The sequence below is a fragment of the Tyto alba genome, unplaced genomic scaffold (assembly GCF_018691265.1).
Source record: "Tyto alba isolate M040663 unplaced genomic scaffold, T.alba_DEE_v4.0 Super-Scaffold_2, whole genome shotgun sequence".
NCBI lineage: Eukaryota > Metazoa > Chordata > Aves > Strigiformes > Tytonidae > Tyto > Tyto alba.
In genome coordinates this window covers 30120572-30140253 of record NW_024881282.1, presented here as the reverse complement: position 1 = coordinate 30140253, position 19682 = coordinate 30120572, and the positions used below count along the sequence as shown (strand labels likewise).

The 19682-nt window shown below is 39.2% G+C and overlaps 1 protein-coding gene across 3 annotated transcripts in view; it reads right to left on the bottom strand.

The window, feature by feature from the left end:
* The window catches only part of POLR3B (RNA polymerase III subunit B), an 81191-nt gene that overhangs the window by 3523 nt on the left and 57986 nt on the right, over positions 1-19682 (bottom strand). For 2 of the 3 annotated variants that reach the window (XM_033004434.2, XM_033004435.2), the window contains 4 exons: positions 11004-11107; positions 9951-10117; positions 7628-7741; positions 1858-2031 (listed from right to left, as the gene is read on the bottom strand). In XM_033004434.2, the coding sequence (XP_032860325.2) occupies positions 1858-2031; positions 7628-7741; positions 9951-10117; positions 11004-11107 (559 nt within the window). Of the gene's footprint in view, positions 1-1857; positions 2032-7627; positions 7742-9950; positions 10118-11003; positions 11108-19682 lie in introns of those variants that run through there. The other variant, XM_042792491.1, reaches the window with a different exon arrangement.

Genomic DNA, 19682 nt, shown 5'->3' with positions numbered 1-19682 from the left:
TTGCAGTAGTTTTAAGAGACCTGGATCAGAAAAAGCCTCAGTTGTTACGTACAGTGTACGCATACTCAAGAAAAATAGGACTCTCAAAAATACATACTGCACAAAAGCCAGTAGGACAATGCTCAAATAAAAATCACCAACCACAATAGGATGCACAGAGTAGGCCTCGTCTCTCCTTTGGATTTCACATGTGTTTACCTACCTCTGTCTGAACTTGTGCTCCACAAGGAGCAGAACTGCTGCTGCTGTTAACAGACAAACGTGGTGCTTGGTTTCTGGCCAGAAGCCACATGCTTCAGAGGAAAGGTCTGACCAGGGGCAGAAACGGTAGCTGTCTCTTTTGCACTACACCACAAACTGAGAACACACCTTTCCTACTTCATTATATCATGGAAAAATCATTCTTGAAGCACTGGAGTAAGTCTAGTTTCCTGCCTCTCCCCACAGATTGATATTGAATCCTATATGCAGCAAGTTACCAACAAAGTTCTTTTGAGGTTATTTAGAAATGAATCTTTCTCCTCCTCCTTCCAACTTCCCATCTTTTCCTGACATGAATATTAGCATAACTTGTAACTGGAACTCACACTATTTATTTTTTCTTCCCTTAGTCGTGGGACTCCAGGTCACCTGTTTTTACAAAGCTTGCAAGAACGTTGTATCCCAAATTCCTATTGGTCTCACAAGCCTTTTTTTCTGTGTGGCTGAAACAAAACCAAGCTACAGCAAAACATTTCCCTCGCCTCTAAAGGACGTAAAAATAAGTTCCCCTATCTTCTAATAATAATGGTGTATTTCCAGCATGGTACAGGGCAAATTTAAATCTAGCATCTCAAACTTACTGGAGAGAAGATGGTTAGAGCAAAGCCCATGGTGTTGCACATGGTAAGCTCCACATAGTTTTATGCTTCCTCTGCATGGAAAACCAGTTTGTTTGCAGGAGATAAACTCAGCTCTAGCTTAGGACTCAGAGTAAGTCAGCAAGACCATTAGCTAGTCTAGAGATAAGTTTCTTTGGGACAAGGCAGCCGGGCAGAAGCCAGCTGAATTTTCAGCCAGACAGCTGCTTGTCTCTCAGGGTCCAACATGGGATTGGCATATTTGTCTGATGCTTCGGAGAGGAGCTCCTTGTTTTACAAGATTACAAAGCAAAAGGCATTTGGGATGGGCACAGTCAAAGCAGCATGCATGTGATTATGAACTCCAGAGCTAGAGAACAAGCTTTCTTCTCCCATTCTTCTGTGCCCACTCTCTTTTCAGCCTTGTGAGGTTCAAGATGTGATTGTAGCAGGATGATCTGTGACTAGCCTATCTCGTAATCTCATTTCTGATGTCAGAAGAGTCAAGCACGTTGACACTCCTACTTTCCCCTTTTCAAAAAATAGATGACATACAGGATTGGGCATTTGCTAATCCCCTGCAAGGGTGGGAAGGAAGGCAGCAGAGCAAAGGTAACCTTTCCCACAAGCACAGCTGGCTGTGGGAGGCAATACCTGTGCTCCCACAACAGGAGAGACCCCTGGCCCACTGGCTACGCACTCACTTTAGTCCTAAATTCAATCAGACCATAACAAAGAACCATCCCCTGTCACCAATTTCCCAAACATCAATTTTGAATGTTGACACTGGTTTTGATTAAGGTGTGTGGGACTGTTACTCGGTGTCTGTGAGCACTTTAAAACTGAGAAGCACTATAACCATGGGCAAGATTCTGTTACATAAAGGCATGTTTACTCTGTACCACTTTGCTCTATGAACCCGAGGTTAAGGGATTTTTTGAAAATATGAAACGTCACATGTACAAAGTGAGGAGGGGACACCGTGATATACAAAAAGCATTACAGTTGGACAACTTACCAGCCAGAGTACCCTAGCAAGCCACACTGTCCACAGACATCCACTTCAAAGGCATCACTCGAAATCATCAGTCTCTCCAATAAAAGCATGCTGGCTCCATAACCTATCAAACAATCCCGTTCCATCTCTCCAAGACGCAAACCACCATCACGGGATCGACCTTCAGTGGGTTGCCTTTGAAATAAATATTTGAAGAAATGTAGTAAGTATTCCAGAACTTACATTCTACAACTCCAGGAATTCCTGTCTTCAAACTGGAGCAACAGTACAGGATCAGTGGACATCAGCGTTGTACGAACCAGAGCTGCTGATCTCGCAAATGTGTCATTCAAGCTGAGGCAATTAATCTTTGCTCCTGCTCTAGCAATATGATGTAGTTCTGTGAGTGGCAACTGCAGTGTCAGGCCATGACTCTTTACCTCACAGAATGCAGCTGGGTAAGTGCAAACAAAAAGAGACCGAACAGTATCCAAGACGATGTGGACACAGATTGGGTACTCTTTTTTGATGAGCCATTCATTACAGTTCGTAGCTAACTAAATGAAACAATATTCAGCAGCTAATGCATGAATCATCAAGCTAATGTTTCAGCTGAACTACAGCTAAAACTAAGTTCTTAAAATAAAACCATTTTCGATCTGGGAAAGAATACCAAAACAAAGCAGCAAGCAAGCAGTGTGCACATTGCTAACCCATTACTGAAATTCTAATTTTTTTTTTTTTCAAATAGTATTTATCTAGTTTATTTTTTTTCACGTCTGATGGTTAATAGACTAATTTTCATATTGTACCAGTTCCTGGCTTTCTAGTTCTTCAACACAAATCAAAGTCTCATTTTTTGTCTGGAAAGACTTCCTGTCCTTGTGGTGCTAGAACAAAGTTTTTAACAAAGCAATGTAAATATATGCTAAAGATTTTGAGGTAAAAAGGCAAAGTACATTCTATCATTTAATGTTATGACTGTTTAAACCATTTTGCTTTTTGTGTCCGTCAAAACTTTTATCCTCATCTGACATACTGCAATTTCATAAAGTATTGGTTCCACTCTCATGTACTAGTACAATGCTGTAGCACTTAGGTTGCAAATATTAGTGAACCATGAAGCAAAAACAGTCTTAAATTAATGAAGACCTAATATATTGCATGCATTTTATTAACTACTTCCATCTCAGTATATTCCCTGAAACGTCACAGCAAAGAGAAGGAATTAAATGTTACTGGCAACCGTAAGAGGCTTCACTGCTCAGTGAAACCGCATGTTTATGTGCTGTTTCTGGTACCTGCAGCAGTGTAATTCCCCTAGAATATTCAATGACAGATCTGGCCCATAACTTCTGGAGTATATTTTGTATACATTATTTCAACCAACCAAATTTGTTAAGCATACTAAATATATTAAAAGTAAGTTTTTTTGCCAAGTTATTGCAACTCAGAGAAAAGGATTTATAAAAGCCTTCAACATCTGATATTTTGTAACAAGTGTAAAAAAATATACCTAATTACCAGACCAAAATATCTTCTAAACATGCAAGTTGTATCCGTTTTTTAGGGGGAAGTGGTTTCCCTTACTCTGACCACACTGGAACCTTAAAACTAATCTGCTTGTAATTCAAATCATCCTTTTCATTCATATAACCTTCTGTTTTTCCCACTGTTGGGAGAATGGATAAAAGTTGTTTACGTCCTGATTAAACCCCCCAGGGCCCCCTCCCCAGATGATGGCACCATCACTGTTCAGATGTTGTTTTAAAGGACTAACCCTGTGGTGAATGCAGTTTCTCCTCTGAAATCCCAAGAGGCAGATTTTAAAAGCAGTTGAGACCTCCAAAGATACAGGCATTTGCTGCAGTGCTAGAAGCACCTGAATTTATGTACAAGCCTACTTTCAAAAGTTTCACCAGGTGCTGTTCCACAGGATAAAAGGACAAAATAGCTTGACAAATGTCAGCCCCAATAAAGTCTCAATCCAATTAAGGGAGGATAAAACCTCTTAGAAAAATGATGGGGTCTCAACTCCAGCCCTTCAAGAGTTGATATGCCATGGGTCTTCCAACAGATACAAGATGAAGATTTCTAAGGTAGCCAAAATCCCATTAAAAAAACCCACAAAAAGTACCCCCAAAACAAGAAAAACCCAACTTTAGTATTAAGCTCTTATCTGTTTTACTCCCACTGTCAAAATGACCTCATTAAAAAACCAAAAGAAATAAAATCCTCCCTCCCTAAAAAGTAGTTTCCTGAAGGACCAAAAATTTCAATATTGAGTTTGGGCCTTTGAAAAGAGTCTATCAGATTTTTTTCTTCCAGTTTACATGAGTTTGAAAATTCCTCACAGCAAAGGTCGTTTAAAATGTTAAAACAGTACTGATAAAGCAGTTGTGCTTCCCACTATACACACGTACACTGCAGCTGTTGCTCTGGGCAACTACTTCTATTCTTTAATCTAAATATAACATTCTGAAAACAAGGCAGACTCCTGAAAATAAAACAGGGAATATAATTAAAAAGAGGGTTTTTTTTAAATTTTTTTTTAAAAAAGTTCTTAAAATTCTTAAATGCTCAATAAAATGCAGTGATTCTTTAAATAAAAAAAAAAGGCCAAGAGGTCTTCATACTATTTAACTGCTGCATTTAGAAAAAAGCATAAGCCAATAAATTTCAGTGGTTTTAGGCACATTAAGAATTTATTGGCACTAATTCTGCATTTTCTGGAAGAACAGTGGGTTAAGCTTTATGGCCCTGTTCCTTGCTTCATTGGCCAGTGGGGGGAAATAAGTCTACCCTCATGAAGCAGAGCAGGCCTTGCAGGTCTCAGCAGATCTCCCTGGTGGCTGTTACAGACAACCAGTGGCTAACTCGAAACGGAGTTGCTGGCCAAAATACCGACCTCCAACAGTGGAGTATGACCTAGAACAACACTACTTGAAGGAGGGGGAAGTATCATCCTCCCACAGCCCCAGAGCGCAGAGGAGCCCTGAGCAATGTCATCACATTACTCCCTTGCAGTGTAATAGGAACTGGCATATCTGGGAAGTTCAACAGACACGCAGGTGGCAGCTCTGACAATGTCCATCAAAACAACTATGCGTGCAGAAAGCTTATATTGATCTCTTGTAAGGAAAACTAAAAGCAGTTTATCTATCAGAAAGATTTAGCAGGACTGGGTAGCTAGGCAACACCATATATAGAACTGTGTTTTAAATTAATTGTCAGCTACGCATGGTAAAATAAATTAAGTATTGCATTTAATTTAACAAATACCAATTCAGAGGGCAACATCCTGGTGTTTTGACTACGTTGAAAAAGAGTGCTGCTTCGCAATTCTACAAAGTCTTGTTTTAATCAGAACAATATCTAGAATCAGTGATGTTCAAGGAACTCAAGTCTTCTGCCTTATACCAGATGAAATACGGCTTTGCTCTGTCAGCTAAGGTACATCTGATACATAATAAAATGCATTTCAAGGCAATGACAGCTAAATTCCATGTTGGAAGCTCTTACAGGATTACTTTTAAAAGGAAAAAAGCAATGTTAGAGACAATCTACTCTCCAGGAAGTGCAATGGATGATAAAACAATAGTGAGTATGAAAGCTGGCAAAGGAGACTCTCTCAGCAGAGGAGATGGCAATAACAAAAGTTTAATTAGTTGTGGAAAAAAAAAATAAAATTCCTAAGAAAATAGTCAAGAGGCAGAATAAATTGAGCATCCACTAGCTTTTTGGAATGTCAAATAAAGAACCTTAGCTGCACAGTATGATGTTACTGACTGGAACAAAGAATTCAAAGTAAGTAAGGAGCAATATCTTTACATATAAACATTATTTTTACTTAAGACTTAGGTTTCCTTTAAATTCAGTATTTCTAAGCAACTGAGAAGTTGGGGAGACAATATGAAAGCAGATAAAGGAATTTGTGTAAACTAGGAGCTCCAGTAAACCAGTTGTGTGCACTGTTGGCTAATACAGTGAGTTTTCATTATCATATGAAGCACCGATACAATGATTAACACACTGAAAACCAGAAAATGGGGCAGACAGCCCATTATTTGTGAATGTTACTTATGTTCGTATCGGCAAGCAGTCATGGTAGAAAATAATGGTTGTGCTACACTTGCTCTTCTTAAGATGGTTAGTGGAAAAGTTCAGCCAAGAATTACAAAAACTCTTTGTGATTTCTGTCCCAGTTCCACCACTGGTATTTACTTCCAATGCAAGTATGAGATGACTTCAGTTTGTCCTAAAGACAGCATGAGGCTGGAAAGTCAAAAGGCAAAGGAAATATGCAATGAAAAGCAAGAAAGATACTTCTGAATCAGGTACAGCAGAGACTAACCCCTCCATTGTCTACTAGCATGCTGACAGGTGGAAACTGCACCTACTAAAAGGACAGACTTGCTAACTCTGACAAGGCAGAAGTGGATCAGCACATGGTAAGAGGGATAAAAATAAATTAAGAATTAAAGAATATGAATCATGCTTGTTACAGGAAAGAATTGACTTTGTGCTTACATCTCAAAAACAGTACAAAAAAGAGCAGTCAGAAAGAAGAGCACAACCATGCAACAGGTGAGGTATAAATAGTGTACATGGTAGTCCAAAAAGACTGGCAAAGGACATTTGGAATAATGTTTGCTAGAATGGTCACGACTAGCTGGCAATTAACTTTCTGGCAAGATTTAGCAAATAATCCTACTGTGATGGAGAGAGGTGGACTAAACAATTCACTGGAAACCTCCTCAAAGTAAAGCCTCTGCCACTGAACTACTGCTTGTGAGCCAGGAATATCAGCAATTTAGAACTTGGGTGCAAGCAGCCATAGAGCTGAAAAGCCAAAAAGCTGACTAGGCTTTAAGGAGAAAAGATAAGTAACATTAGTGAAAGCAGGATGCTTCAATTTCTCCAAAGGTCCAGATAATATAAGCCCACCTCCAGAAGCTTATATTACCTATTACATCTGCTTGACTTCAAAATTTGATACCAGAAGACATCAACATGGTAATCAACCTTTTTTACTGGGAGAGAAAACCAAGTTCAGACTTAGTGCAATACTCATGACTACAAAGGAACTGAGGACTTATCTTTAATTGGGCAAATAAAATGGAAATTTATTGTTGGCGTCTCTGTAAATTTTGCACTTTATTAGTGTAAAAGTGCTGTTCTCCCACATGGTATTGAACGATAACTGTAGACCAGCACATACAACCCTAAATTCAGTTTCAGAGTTGAATGGAAGAGCCTGGAAGGCAAAGTGCAGTATACCAGGGATGCACATTATTCTAATGCTTGTTTGCGCTACACTAGGGTCAATGCATTTGCTTTGCCTTGACAGGTGAAGACATTGGCCACACCAATACTAACCCGCCGAATACCAAAGGATGCTGAAATATTAAAAGAAATGTCTTCCTTCTACTCGTACCCGATTTTGTAGAAGTACAGATGTTACAGAAAAAAAAAAAAAATCTGCCTAAAATACCTACAATATGCACAATCTGACAGGAGAGGGCCAGAGTGTGCACTGTGAATCAGGAGAGAGTATTTTTACCAAATGCTAACAGAAGTCTTGGAAGAAAACTCAGTTTTGGACCACACAGAGCACACCTGGATATTCAGAACAACCTCCTGCCACAGTCTACCATGAGAGTTTTTAGCCTGTAAGTGCATTAACAGTTAATAGCATCTTGTGTCAAAAGGTAAACAAACTTTGTTTTATACCTGTCAGTCACACTTCTGAATGCGCATTAAGAATTTTGTGCTTAGCTTATAACAATACCTGGTGAGCACTGCTCTGGGTCCTCGAGCTCTTGCATGCATTTTATCCAACACCATGTGCTTTAGTTTCTGGTAGTACACAGGGCCAAAGTAGATGTAAGCTTCCAAGGGCTCCCTGAAGGAATGAAAAAAAAAAAAAAACCAAACCCCAAAAAAACAACAGTTAGCACATATTTACCTTGAGAGAGACAGGAGGAATTTGAAACAATTTGGGAATCATGAGTCCTAGAAAAATATGTTTGGGCTTTTGGGGCAATCAGTCTGAAAACCCCGCACGGAACCCTTCTGAACACAAAAGCAGTACACCCCCAGCACCACACACTGCTGTATCAACCCTAACAAGGAACGAGCTCCCGATCTCTGGCCATACGCTGCGCAGACACGCAGCTATAGCTGCAGGTACCTCTTTCAGCTGTACCATGTTAAGTCCCTCCTCTGCCTGTGGAGGAGTGTTTTGGTAGTGTCATCAGTCAGATAAAAGACTGTAAATGTGTCACACCCCGAAGAGTGACATATTTCTATTTGCATTCCTTTGCTTTACAGCATTCACACACAAACCGAAGGCAAGCATATATGTAAACAAATACACGCAGCATAAATGCTCAAAACGTAATTTGTATAGGAGCACTTCAAGGAATTTGCATTTGCAAGGGTGGCTCAGCACTGGCACACTATGAGCTTGACAGTCTTCCCATCCCCTAATTCCCCCCACACACCGCTTTGAAACCCATCCCTGAGCGGCTGCGCATCAGCTGTACCCACAGGGCAAACATCGCTGCCCTGGCTGGCACTGGGGGCTCAGATGAGCAGGGCCAAAGGGCTCTTGAGAACCCTGTTTGGGCACTTGCACCAGCTTGGGAACATCTGTAAGCAGTAGGGAGAGTGCTACTGTGAGCTGGAGTAATGGCTAGAGATTTCTGTGTTTAAAACACCCCCAACTGTAGGAACAGCATAAGCGCCTAGAGATCAGAAAGCACCAGTCAAAAGCACTCAGTTATTTCCCAGCTATCATCTTCAGCACCAAGCATGACCAGACGTAATGCAGACAAACTCAGCACTGCCACTGATTTGTTTTTTTAAAAATATAAGTGCGATGTAAAAACAAGCAGGAGACAACAGTATTGCACCCCCCACTCAGAGCCATTACTGACATGATGCAGTGTTATTCCAAAAGCTGCCTATTGAAGAACATAATAAAACTTAACTAGACATTTGGAATTTGCAAGCTTCCACATTGTTATGAAATCTGCCTTCAAATTTCATAACAAATAGATTAAAGCATGTGAAATTTGCTTGGAAAAATATCAGTATCCTAAAGCGAAGTCTCTAAATAGGGTACTACAAAGTTGAAGTTTGGGAATGGGGTTTTTTAGAACTAGATGATTTTATTCTCCCTAGGAAACAAGATCAGTCAAATTTGTTAAAATTTACCATGACGTATGAACAGAAAGTGTTTCAAACATCAGGATACTTGATAAACGGTTTATGGAATACAGAGTAAGGAAAACAAAATCATCTCTCTGAAACAAAAAGAGAAACAACATATGGAAGAAGTTGCTAGGAAAAGCAATTAAAACGAAAAGTATTAAAAAAAAGCCCCAACCATTACAAAGGAGACCTCAACTTGTTCCTTGAGAAGGGGACTGGGAAGATAATAAAAATAGCAGGAAGGTAGGATTAAGATACATTTTGGAGGGGCAGGCCTGTGAAGCCATATGGCCTTTTCCTGTTCCTAAACTATCTTACGTTCTTTGAACTCTGTGTCTCAGAAGCCAGTCCGATCAACACAGCAGGAAGTTTGCAGATTAGAGTATTATGCCAGACTGAATCACTGTGTAATCAAAAGAAGAAAAAAAAACGAAAAAAGAGCACACACGAAATATTCCCAAGGAACAGACACCTGCCTCCAAATCCATATTTTACAGTACTAATAAAGTCAACATGAAAATGCTTATCTGATTCCAAGCATATACAAGATTTGCTGTCAAGAAAAACTTGAAATTTCTTACAATCTCTCAGAAAGAAAACCTTGATTTAACCTTTTTGTTATGCAGTAGAAGTTGGGAAATTTTCTTATGTACTACAATGGCCATTCACGTGACAGCCACACAAATACTAGTAAGTCTTAAAATGTGGAATCACAAAATACTTCTAAGAAAAAAAAAAGTGCACTGTTCTTCAGCCCCTTCCCTCCATCTCACAGAGTGGTTTTCAAATAAGAGACAGTTCCTGAGCTCTGAGACATGAAAAGTTTTTTTCAGATGTGACTGAACAGGTTTTCCCCACTCCTCTGAAATAGCTAAATCTATACAGCAGATTCTTACCCAGTGATACCAGATGTCACGTAGTCTTTCCCTAGGTAGTTATAACCATGGCGAATAAGATCTTCACACACATCCTTAACTTTACTGCCTCCAAAAGCTGTTCCGTAGTGAAATCTGCCATCGAGGACCCCGGCCTTTCCAGCCAGGAGTTCAATTAACTTTCCTACCTGCGCAAAGAAAAGCAGAGTGAACAGCCTGCTCGCTAGCACAGGCACGTTGCTGGATTGGTCACAGTGTAAGTTAGCCAGGCAAAGTGTCTGAGGTGGCAGCCTGGGTTAGTGCACGCGATGGGAGGAGTGGAAGAAGCCCAGGAACAGGCAGTACACCTGGGTGAAGGGGGAACACTGGACTCATTGCAGCGTCTGGGAACATCTTTAAGGTCCAGAGTCAGGCAGCTCCGTTTTTACCAGTTGTCTGGAAAATGAGCAGGATCCAGTGTGGCCTTCTGCTTTAGGAAACAGCCTCAGAGACTGACGCGCTACAGTGCAGCAGGGGGGACAGAAGGGAAGAAGCTAACAAAGAAAAAAAGATCAGAGGCTGCATGAAGGAATCAGTGGAGGTCTCACATAAAGGCCAGGCTGGGAGGTATTCAGTGTGACCCTGCAGCACAGGTGCAAGAACTGCATCAGTTCCAGGGAGGCGTGTGTAATGTGGCAAGTTATGAAGGTTTAGAACTACTATTGAAACTCCTCTCCAACCTCCACCTCGGAGTCTGCCCCAGACGGCTTAGTGGGCATAGGCAATAGGGAAGGGAGAGCACAAAATTTTCAGACTGGGTGTGAGGAATTCAATTGCTTTCCTGTTAGCTTGATGGAGAACAAAATGAGAATGATGCAGAAACAGCCTGCATCCCTACTGATTTTACAGTAGGATGTTTTAAAACATGCAAAACAGAGGGCTGAATACTTAGAAGAGAGCAAGCACGTGGCATGATGACTGGAGAATATTCTCAGTGAAACCGTGTTTCAAATTTTTTTTTGTTTCTTCTGGCTAATCTACTTCACTTTCCCTTTCGGGGGACACTGTTTCTTTAATTGTAACATAACCACTAACCGTCATACGTGATGGGAAGCCGTGAGGGTTCATTATGATATCTGGACAGATTCCTGTATCGCAAAATGGCATGTCTTCCTGAGGAACAATCAGTCCACACACCCCTGCAGAAGAGAAAACATTTCAATTCACAAATGGCAAACCACCAGCAGGGCTGACGCTCATCACCAGATTTTCTTTAGTGTTTTCCTCCTCCTCTCTTTCTCATGGATCACTTTTTACCCAGATTCATTACCATGACCAGTGCTCACAACCTGCAGGCTAGAAGAGAGCCCTTGTGACAGGACTGGCAAAATTAGCATACTCTTACATAATGCTCCCAGTGATTTGTGAGTTAGCAAATTAGGGAAGAAAGCTTTAGGTACAGTTTTCAGAGGCAACCAGAAACTACTGACCAGTCAGACTGGAACGTCTCAAGGGAAACCTAGTTTTTGAAGCTGATGCTATAATTTACTGCAGAAAAAAAAAAAAAAATTAAGAAATCAGGCCTCTTACAGTATCTCTTTGGACATATGAAATTATTGTTGATTTGAAATTTGTTTATCACATGTATCTTTGCTAAATACCGTGAATAAAAACAAATCAAGTCACAACTTTGACAGGGACTTAGAGGAGGTAAAAAGGGTAAAATTAGGGAAAAAACAATTCCAAGATTTTTTCAGGTAGTATTCATTTGCTGAGCAAAGACTGCTTTTAATGAATTACCAAGTACAATCCACTCTCCAGGCTGCTTATATTTTGTCAGTCCCTGAGCACAAACTGTACCTGTAAAAGTTTTGGAAGCTTTTTTCACTCTCCATCAATATCGGATGTAAAACACTCAAACCCCATCAAAATCTAAAGCTATTTAGGAAAGATTAAATATAAACATGAAAACTCATTTAAAATATCATACATTGCAAAATTTTCCTTCCAACCCTCACAACTGTTTCCACAGGGAATTCTGCAGATCAAAATACTGCAGCTATAAATGACCAAGAGATCCAACATTCAAATTCAGGTGCTAAAATGCAGCTGCTTCAGCCCCTACTTCTTCGAACCAAAGCTACTGTTTCAGTTGGACAATTTCTTCCAGAAGCCCTCAGAGCTGAAAAAGTCTGCAAGCTATTTGAGATCAGCCTGCTGCAACTGCCAGAGCACGCTTCGGGAACAGTCCTGGAGCGGAGGGGGCTCCTGGAAGACTGAGGGTGCCGGTTACATCCCTAAAAAGGCATCCCCCGACCAGCCAGTTCACAGGGGGATATTGGCGTCTGCTCAGGAGGGAGCTCCTCTTCCACTGTCCAAGCAAGACAGGGATAGGTGTATGGGACAGTAGTTAATATAACGAGAATGGTAACTATGGGGGAAGGGAGCAGAAAACAAATAAAGGATTGGAGCGTCTGGGGCAAGGGGTGTGTGTTGTATTTAGTTTTTAAGCCTACCGAAACTAGTTTTCATTGTTGTATTATGATAAATCAGTAACATCTTTCTCCCCCTCCCCGCCAAGCAGCAATCATTTGCTGAGAATGAAAAAAACAACCCACTATCTCTTGTGTGCACAGCTTTTTTATCCTAAAATTGTACACATAAATACTTGATTAACTATGTATTATGGCACGTACATTTTGCCTTTTTTGCATTCACTTCTAAGAAAGCATTAGGTTGCATCTGGACTTCATGGCACCTGTAAGCCAAAAATTAAATCTTAGCTAACTTAAAATTACTTTAGGCTCTGAAAACCTTTTATATGCCAAGCTGGTTCCCATAGCAGACAGCCACTGTGTTGTTTGTTTTGTGTGAAAGTGAATGATAAAAGATCCATGAAATCGACACAGAAAGGCAGAACAGCAGAAAGAACTGAGGGCTCTCCATCATAGCGGCTTCTACCCTCCGCTGACTTGTATAACAATGGGACCTACACACCCAACTGCAGATCTAACACAGCTGTGCATTTCATTAGATGAAGAGCACTAGTGACACAAGTAAATAATTAACTTATTCTGGTCCGCTGACTGTGGTTATGAGACCAGTCATAGCTGACAGATTTTAATACAAGTTAACACAAAGACAGCATAATGAGCTTAGAAGTTAAAAACAAAATATTTAGACAGAATCCAGCAATGTGAAGCTCACTAGGCCATTTATAAAGTTTCTGTTTCACAGAAGGGAAAAAAAAAAAAAAAAAAAAACAGGAAAAAAAGAAAGCTATAAAACCTCAATTCTAAGCTTCTGTATTTTAAGAAGCCACTGAGTTTATAATAGGTCTATAGCATGCCCACGTGTGTTTAGAGAACAGGACAGAAAGAAGCTTCTTTCTCTGCTGTGTTTTACAGAAGTTAATTCTTTCTCATAAAAAACTTTAAAAAGCTGAAAGGCATCTTTCCTATATACAACACTATTTCTAAAAGCAAGTGACTGCAATGAATTTAAAAACGAAAACTTGACTTTATTTTGCAGTCACTTGCCTTCAGAAGGTATTCAGAGGCTAATGCTTGCAGATCTGCACTGTAAGTTCCTGAATTTGCTACTCTTGTTCAGTCCCGATCGCTGAGCCAGGGTTTGCAGCAGGGCAGAAAAAGGCAAGCCTAGCAGTTCTGCATTGCCGAGCAGCTGCAAAAAAGGGGCCAAGTGAATTAATCCATAAAAGTGCAATTATCACTTGCAACTGGTTAATAAAACAGTAAAGGAGAAAAAGAAGAGACTGGATTTAAGACAGCCTCAAGTTCCAAATGTTGCCCTGTCCGAGTATAAACTGTATTTCACAACTGAGCTGCTCAACTACTCTCCATCCAATATTCATACATAGAACACTGACAAACTAGTAGGTATCTTTGCTCTGTGACTCTTACTGCAGGTTATTAAGATTTCCTAACTGTTACTGATTTAGATATCACATGAAAATTGTTCCCCAGCATTCACACAGGGCATACAAAATAATTTGGTTTCATTCATTTTTCTTCCTCTCACAATTTTTAAATGCTGCATCTGAAATTTAGCAACACAACTTCAGATTAAATGCTACACTGCGATGGGCCTGAATCTGCTCTCACCTACACACTCTGAAGTTCTTATCTAAGACCAGAATCAAACATTAACCACCAGAAAAGGCTGCAATTATTTTTCAAGACAAAACAAAAAACAAGGTGTTTTTTTTTAATGTGTGGACTAACAAAACAGTTGTGTATTTGACAAAGAAAGCATCCAGCAGCTTGCTACATCTCATTTTGACGGAAAACTAAATTGAATTATAGAAAAAAACTTTGTATATCAATTTCATAATGTCAGCTTAGATGAAAAATTAGTGAAAATACTAAAAATTCCTTTTAGGATACTCTCCTTCCCACTCCCCCACCTCCCTTAAAATAGTGGATTAATAAACATAGCAGTTTACTGCAAGGGTAACAGTTTAAATTAGAATCAACTTAAATCAGACATCTACAGTGGTTTAGCATGCAAGTGTCAAACAGCCATAGGCAGTGTTTTTCAATGCTATTGTATGCCAGCCAATAAATGACAGCCCTCTGACTATGCATGATGGCCCCCATCCTCACACACACTGCATCAATCCCTGCAGCATCTCAACACCCGTGTACCTTCACAAGACCCTGACAGAGCATAAAGACTCCTTAACCCCTGTACTTTTGTCCTTTAAGAATTTCTTTTTCTGATCAGGCGAAATTCAGGTTTCCAGACTTGGTATCTTTTATGTGGTTGCTTTTACAGTTTGCTGACAAACACAAACATACACAGACTTGTAAAACAGCAGTTCAGCAGAGAGGGGGAAGGGGGGTGGCAGGGAGGGTGCAGGGACAAAACACAACAGTATGGGAAAGTTTTTCACCGGGCTATGATAAGATGCCTTCTATACACACACATGCCAGATGAAAAAAAAAATAATCAAATAAGTCAAAACAACCTAATATAGAAAACTAATTACTACCAGCAGGAGGGACATTAGAGAGCAAAGGAGACTAAGTGAATAGAAGCAGCAGTAATACCAGTTTCTATAAGCAAGATAAAAAGACGCGCATTACTAAATGTGCTTGTTTACTTATTCTAATGATACGGTGGTAAAAGAGCCAAAACTAACTTGAAAGGCATCTACTGTCGATTTACCAGATTTGCCAGAATTTAGAAATACTCTTGAGAAGTAAGACAGCGCTGTATATTATGGACAAGTGAAACAGACTTGCAAAAATTAGTAAGGCTAAACCAAAAACATACATCTGCTTCAGAACTCTCTAATTACATACTGTGTTGGCTAACTAAGCATAAAACGAGTGCGGAAGAAAAAAGTGCTGCATCACATAAGCTTTGTTCAGTATTGAATCATTCACTGATCTATCATATCACTCGCTACATCCCATTTGACATAAGAGGTAAAGAACAGAATTAAAATTAACAGATAAATAATGCATAAGTAAACTTGATTAGTTTTCTTATTAAAAACATCGCTCTAAATGAGAGGAGGTGCTAGAAGACAATACAGTTTGTACACTGCTTTCCCATGAGCTGCTGAATGGTCTGATGTGATAAATTTGCATAGTCTGAAGCACACAAAGAGCTGATTAATTGAAACCCTTACAATGCTTCTGGAAGCAGCTATTGTAAAACAATAACCATAGGAACTTTACAAAATACACATGGCTGAATGAGTCAAGAGCTTAATAAAATGTGTGTTCAGGATACACTATTTGGAAACAGAATTAGAGATTTTTATTCTGTGCCATAAAATGCTAAATCACCCTAATTTCAGAGGTTCAGTTGAGGATTTACTGAAAAGGTCAGAAGGTTACCTGTTTGCTGCTTGAGACAGAAATTTACAGCATTTTTTTTCTTAAAACAGCAAGCTAAGCAGCGGTTTTCTTCAAAATAAATATGGTATGAGAAGTTTTAATGGCATCCTGGCATCTCATTTTCTCATATTCAACTTCTGAAGATAAAAATAAGGTAAGAAATTCCTACCTTCCCTTATGCCTAATAACTACTAATCATCCCACATTCCTGCAGTCAGTAACAGCAAATTCTTTTTAATGCCACTTCAACCATTTAATTCCTATAAACCCACTGATGTTTTATTAGAGATAAAGTACCAAGTCTGACTTGTAACACGGGGAAAAATGACACAAAAAGCCATTTAAAACTATCATCTTACTTTACATGTTCTGCTTATACATACTGTACAAGTGCCCATGAAAAGGAGAAAGAGAAGTTGTTCTCAACTATGAAGTTAGGCGAGCAGAAAGCAGATGCTCTAGTAAAAATGTGAAAAACTAAGCACTGTCAGACTTTGGTAGATAAGCAGTATTGTCATGAAGTTTATGCAGTTGACAATGCTGTGAATGGATTTTGTTTTGACACTAAAGAACATGGTTCATTTAGGAAAACAAAGACCATCTTTCATGAATTTAAACGTGCTTCCTTGTCTTTAGAGTTGTTTAAGTGCAGATACTTCAGAAAGGTTTAATCCTTTATCTTAGATCTTCAGCTATTAAAAAGCTTCTGTTTGCCAGTTCAAACAATCTCTTGCTTAAATACAGTTTTTCCACTCCTCAGGAATACTGTTCAGTATTGCTGCTTAGTTCTGTGATCTACAGGACCTTTGTTGGAGGTGTTAATCCTTTTTCACATGAGAGACTGAGAAATGTTCTTTCAGAGAAGTGATATATTGCCTTTTTTCACATCAAAGGAATCCAACTTTTTCCTCATTGTGACTTGTAGCAAAGCAAGAGGAAATCTGGAAATATAATAATTTAGTTTGTATGGAACTCAGATGAAGCTTCTTTAGCTTAACAATCATTTAGCCTTCTGTGCTTTGAAAAGTGACTTTGCTTGAAGAATGCAAGATTAAAAAACCCCAAATAATTAACAAAAATGTTTCTTCATCCTTCTGGAAAATATATGATGCAATATAGTTAAAACAAAGTCCTACAGTTCAGGATAAATCCTCCCTGGTAGGTAAATGTTTATTTGTGAGACAGTAGAAGCTTAAGGGCTTTACAGACTAAAGGGACAGTCCCAGTCCCAAAGATCTTACTGCAACATCCAGTTTGAAGATGAATATTGAAATAGAGCAAAACATTTGCATTTCAGAACACAACATGATGGCCTCATTTGGGTTTTTTCTTCTCTCCATATACTTCTTTGCTGACAGGTCTTGAAGGGAAGTCTATCTTTTACAGGCAGTTTGGAAGCATACTTAAAACATGGACTTGCACGAGAAGAGGGTGTGGTGGACAGGCCGAAGTGGTGACCCTTGCCAATACTGTGTTGACATGTGAGAAGACACAAAGAAGGTAGCAAATGCAGAGGCAGTGACTCAGATCTATGTTAGAGAGGCCTACAAAGTCTACCTACGTTTTTAATGAAAGGCTCTTCTGCAACCAAAGGCTAAAACTGGTTTGTGAGATTTAGTCTCTCATATCCCAGACATTTTCCAATTCTCTTATTCTGCTTCCTTCTGCCCCAGTGACAAAGTATAGCTTTGAAATACAAATCAATCTGGAATACGGGAAAAAGCCCATGAAAAAAACTTGACAAATATGGTTTGTGCAATCTCTTATTTTGAACATATTTAATTACTTTAAAACTACTACTACAATTCCATGAAATCAAATCTCATCTTCATGCATTCCTTCTAGAAAATAAAAATAGTTCACAGAAAATATTGACAATACAGAGAGAAATATGCTTTCTCTCCTCCTCACTAAACCAAGGTACATGTTGGTTTAAGCTCATCATAGGTTTAAATAGCTCTATGATGGGCTTAAAACTAATATTCACAAATTAAACTTGAAGTGATATGCATTCAGATGAGAGAACAAATTCAGGGCTAATTAAAAAATTCTCTCAATGGAAAATGTTAAACTGTTAGTACTATGATTTCTGTTTTACAGTTGTCTATATTCCTCTGTTAGGACTGATCCTTCTGCAGTGTGATGTCAGAGAAGGATGATACTAGCTGTATCTTTGAACAGCTAGCAAAGGAGATTTTCCCTTTCCTTTTCATGCCTTTTCTCCAGTTCTATCATTGTCTGTAATCTAACATTAATGACAGTATCTGGTTCTTCTCTGTATACTGAAGGTGCAAAACAGTGAACTCCACTATTGTTGTCAGTGTTATTTTTCTTGGTATCCAGCACATGTATTTTCTCCACTAAGCACATCTCTCCTTTCTCTCATTTATTGTAACATCTTTTCCTATAATGTACTACAAGCCAGTGAACTGAGAGGTTTACTACCGGGAAGGCTATGTCTCATAGTAGAATGTAGTAATTTAGAATATGATCACTCCTCCAATCACAAGAGTTTACTACAGATTGATGTACTGGACAGCTAACAAGCACACACCTGCAAGCTCAGTAACCTAACTGTTGCAGTGTTCCCACTCGTATCTCCAAAACCAAGCTGAAAGGGACATTTGCTACTCTGAATAACTGATGGGTTTGGCTTATTATTTGTATAGGTCCTAAGCACAGACACATGGGGGGATCAGTCAGCCCAACCTAATGCACTGCCAGCCATAATTATGGGTGCCCTCAATGTGCCCTACATCATTTAGGATGTTATTTTTCATTATCATGGGATTTCCACGGGTATTTTACTTTGGGAAAAAAAAATTACTAACTTTCTATGGCTTTTGGGATATGAAAGAAAATACCACCAGATTCCAATAGTGTGTATTAGTTGTTTTTACATTTGACCATGGATATCAGGGTTTGATGAGCAGCAGAAGTACTCATGAGATGTCTGTCCTTCAAGACCTCTAAAACAAACTTGCTGTAGACTGAGATGCCTTATGTGCATTTAGTGGCATGGAAGGTCCTCTGCTCCCTGAAGCCATACTGCAGCCTGCCTGACACAATTCTGTTTCCTTCTGTCATTCTTCCACTTCCACCTTTTCTCCTCTGATTGCTTTAGATTTGTGAAGCACCCTTCTCAATTTTTTGAGGGGTATGAAAATCAGTTCCGTTTAAATCCTATTCAATTAACTATTCAGTAGGTGCAGAGCAATAGCCCAAACTAGGAGAAAAATCTTACTTAAATTTTTCATGCAAATGCCCGTAAGTATTTATGTGATTAACCAATAAGCTTCTTTAATATAATTTGCAGGCTTTTCCTTTTTTACTTCTAGTAAGAAAATTTGTCCCGCACAGTACTGTTATATAATAATACTGTTATATAATAACTTGCGGCTAAAATGCTGCATGCCACTTATAAGGAGAAAAGAGTAAATACATGAAGCTCAAAGTATATGAAGAAATGGGTTCTAAAGGCAGTCATAGGCTTAAAAATACTGCACATCTTTATTGCGTATGAGATTTAAATATTATTTGAAAGAGACTCTACACAAAATCTTCCTGAAGGAAAATCTCCTGGTGAGAAGGAAGGAATGAGGCAGTTGAACCATTCCAATTGCTCAGTTCTTTCTGTTTGCCTCTGAAGCTAATGATCTTCCCCCTCGCTCACCGAAACTATCCTGTATGGCTGTAGTGCAAGAACTAGACTGGATTTTAAAAGGAAAGTCAAGAACATACTGCTGTGCTTCTTTACTTTTTTTTTTTTTTTGCTGGTTTCCAAATCACTTGGAGACTCAGTGAGAATCGCTTCCTATTTTTAGATCAAAAGCCATCCTGAAAATACAATCAGGAAAAATGTTTCAACACTTATCGGAAGAGTTTCTATTTCTTAATGACAGCA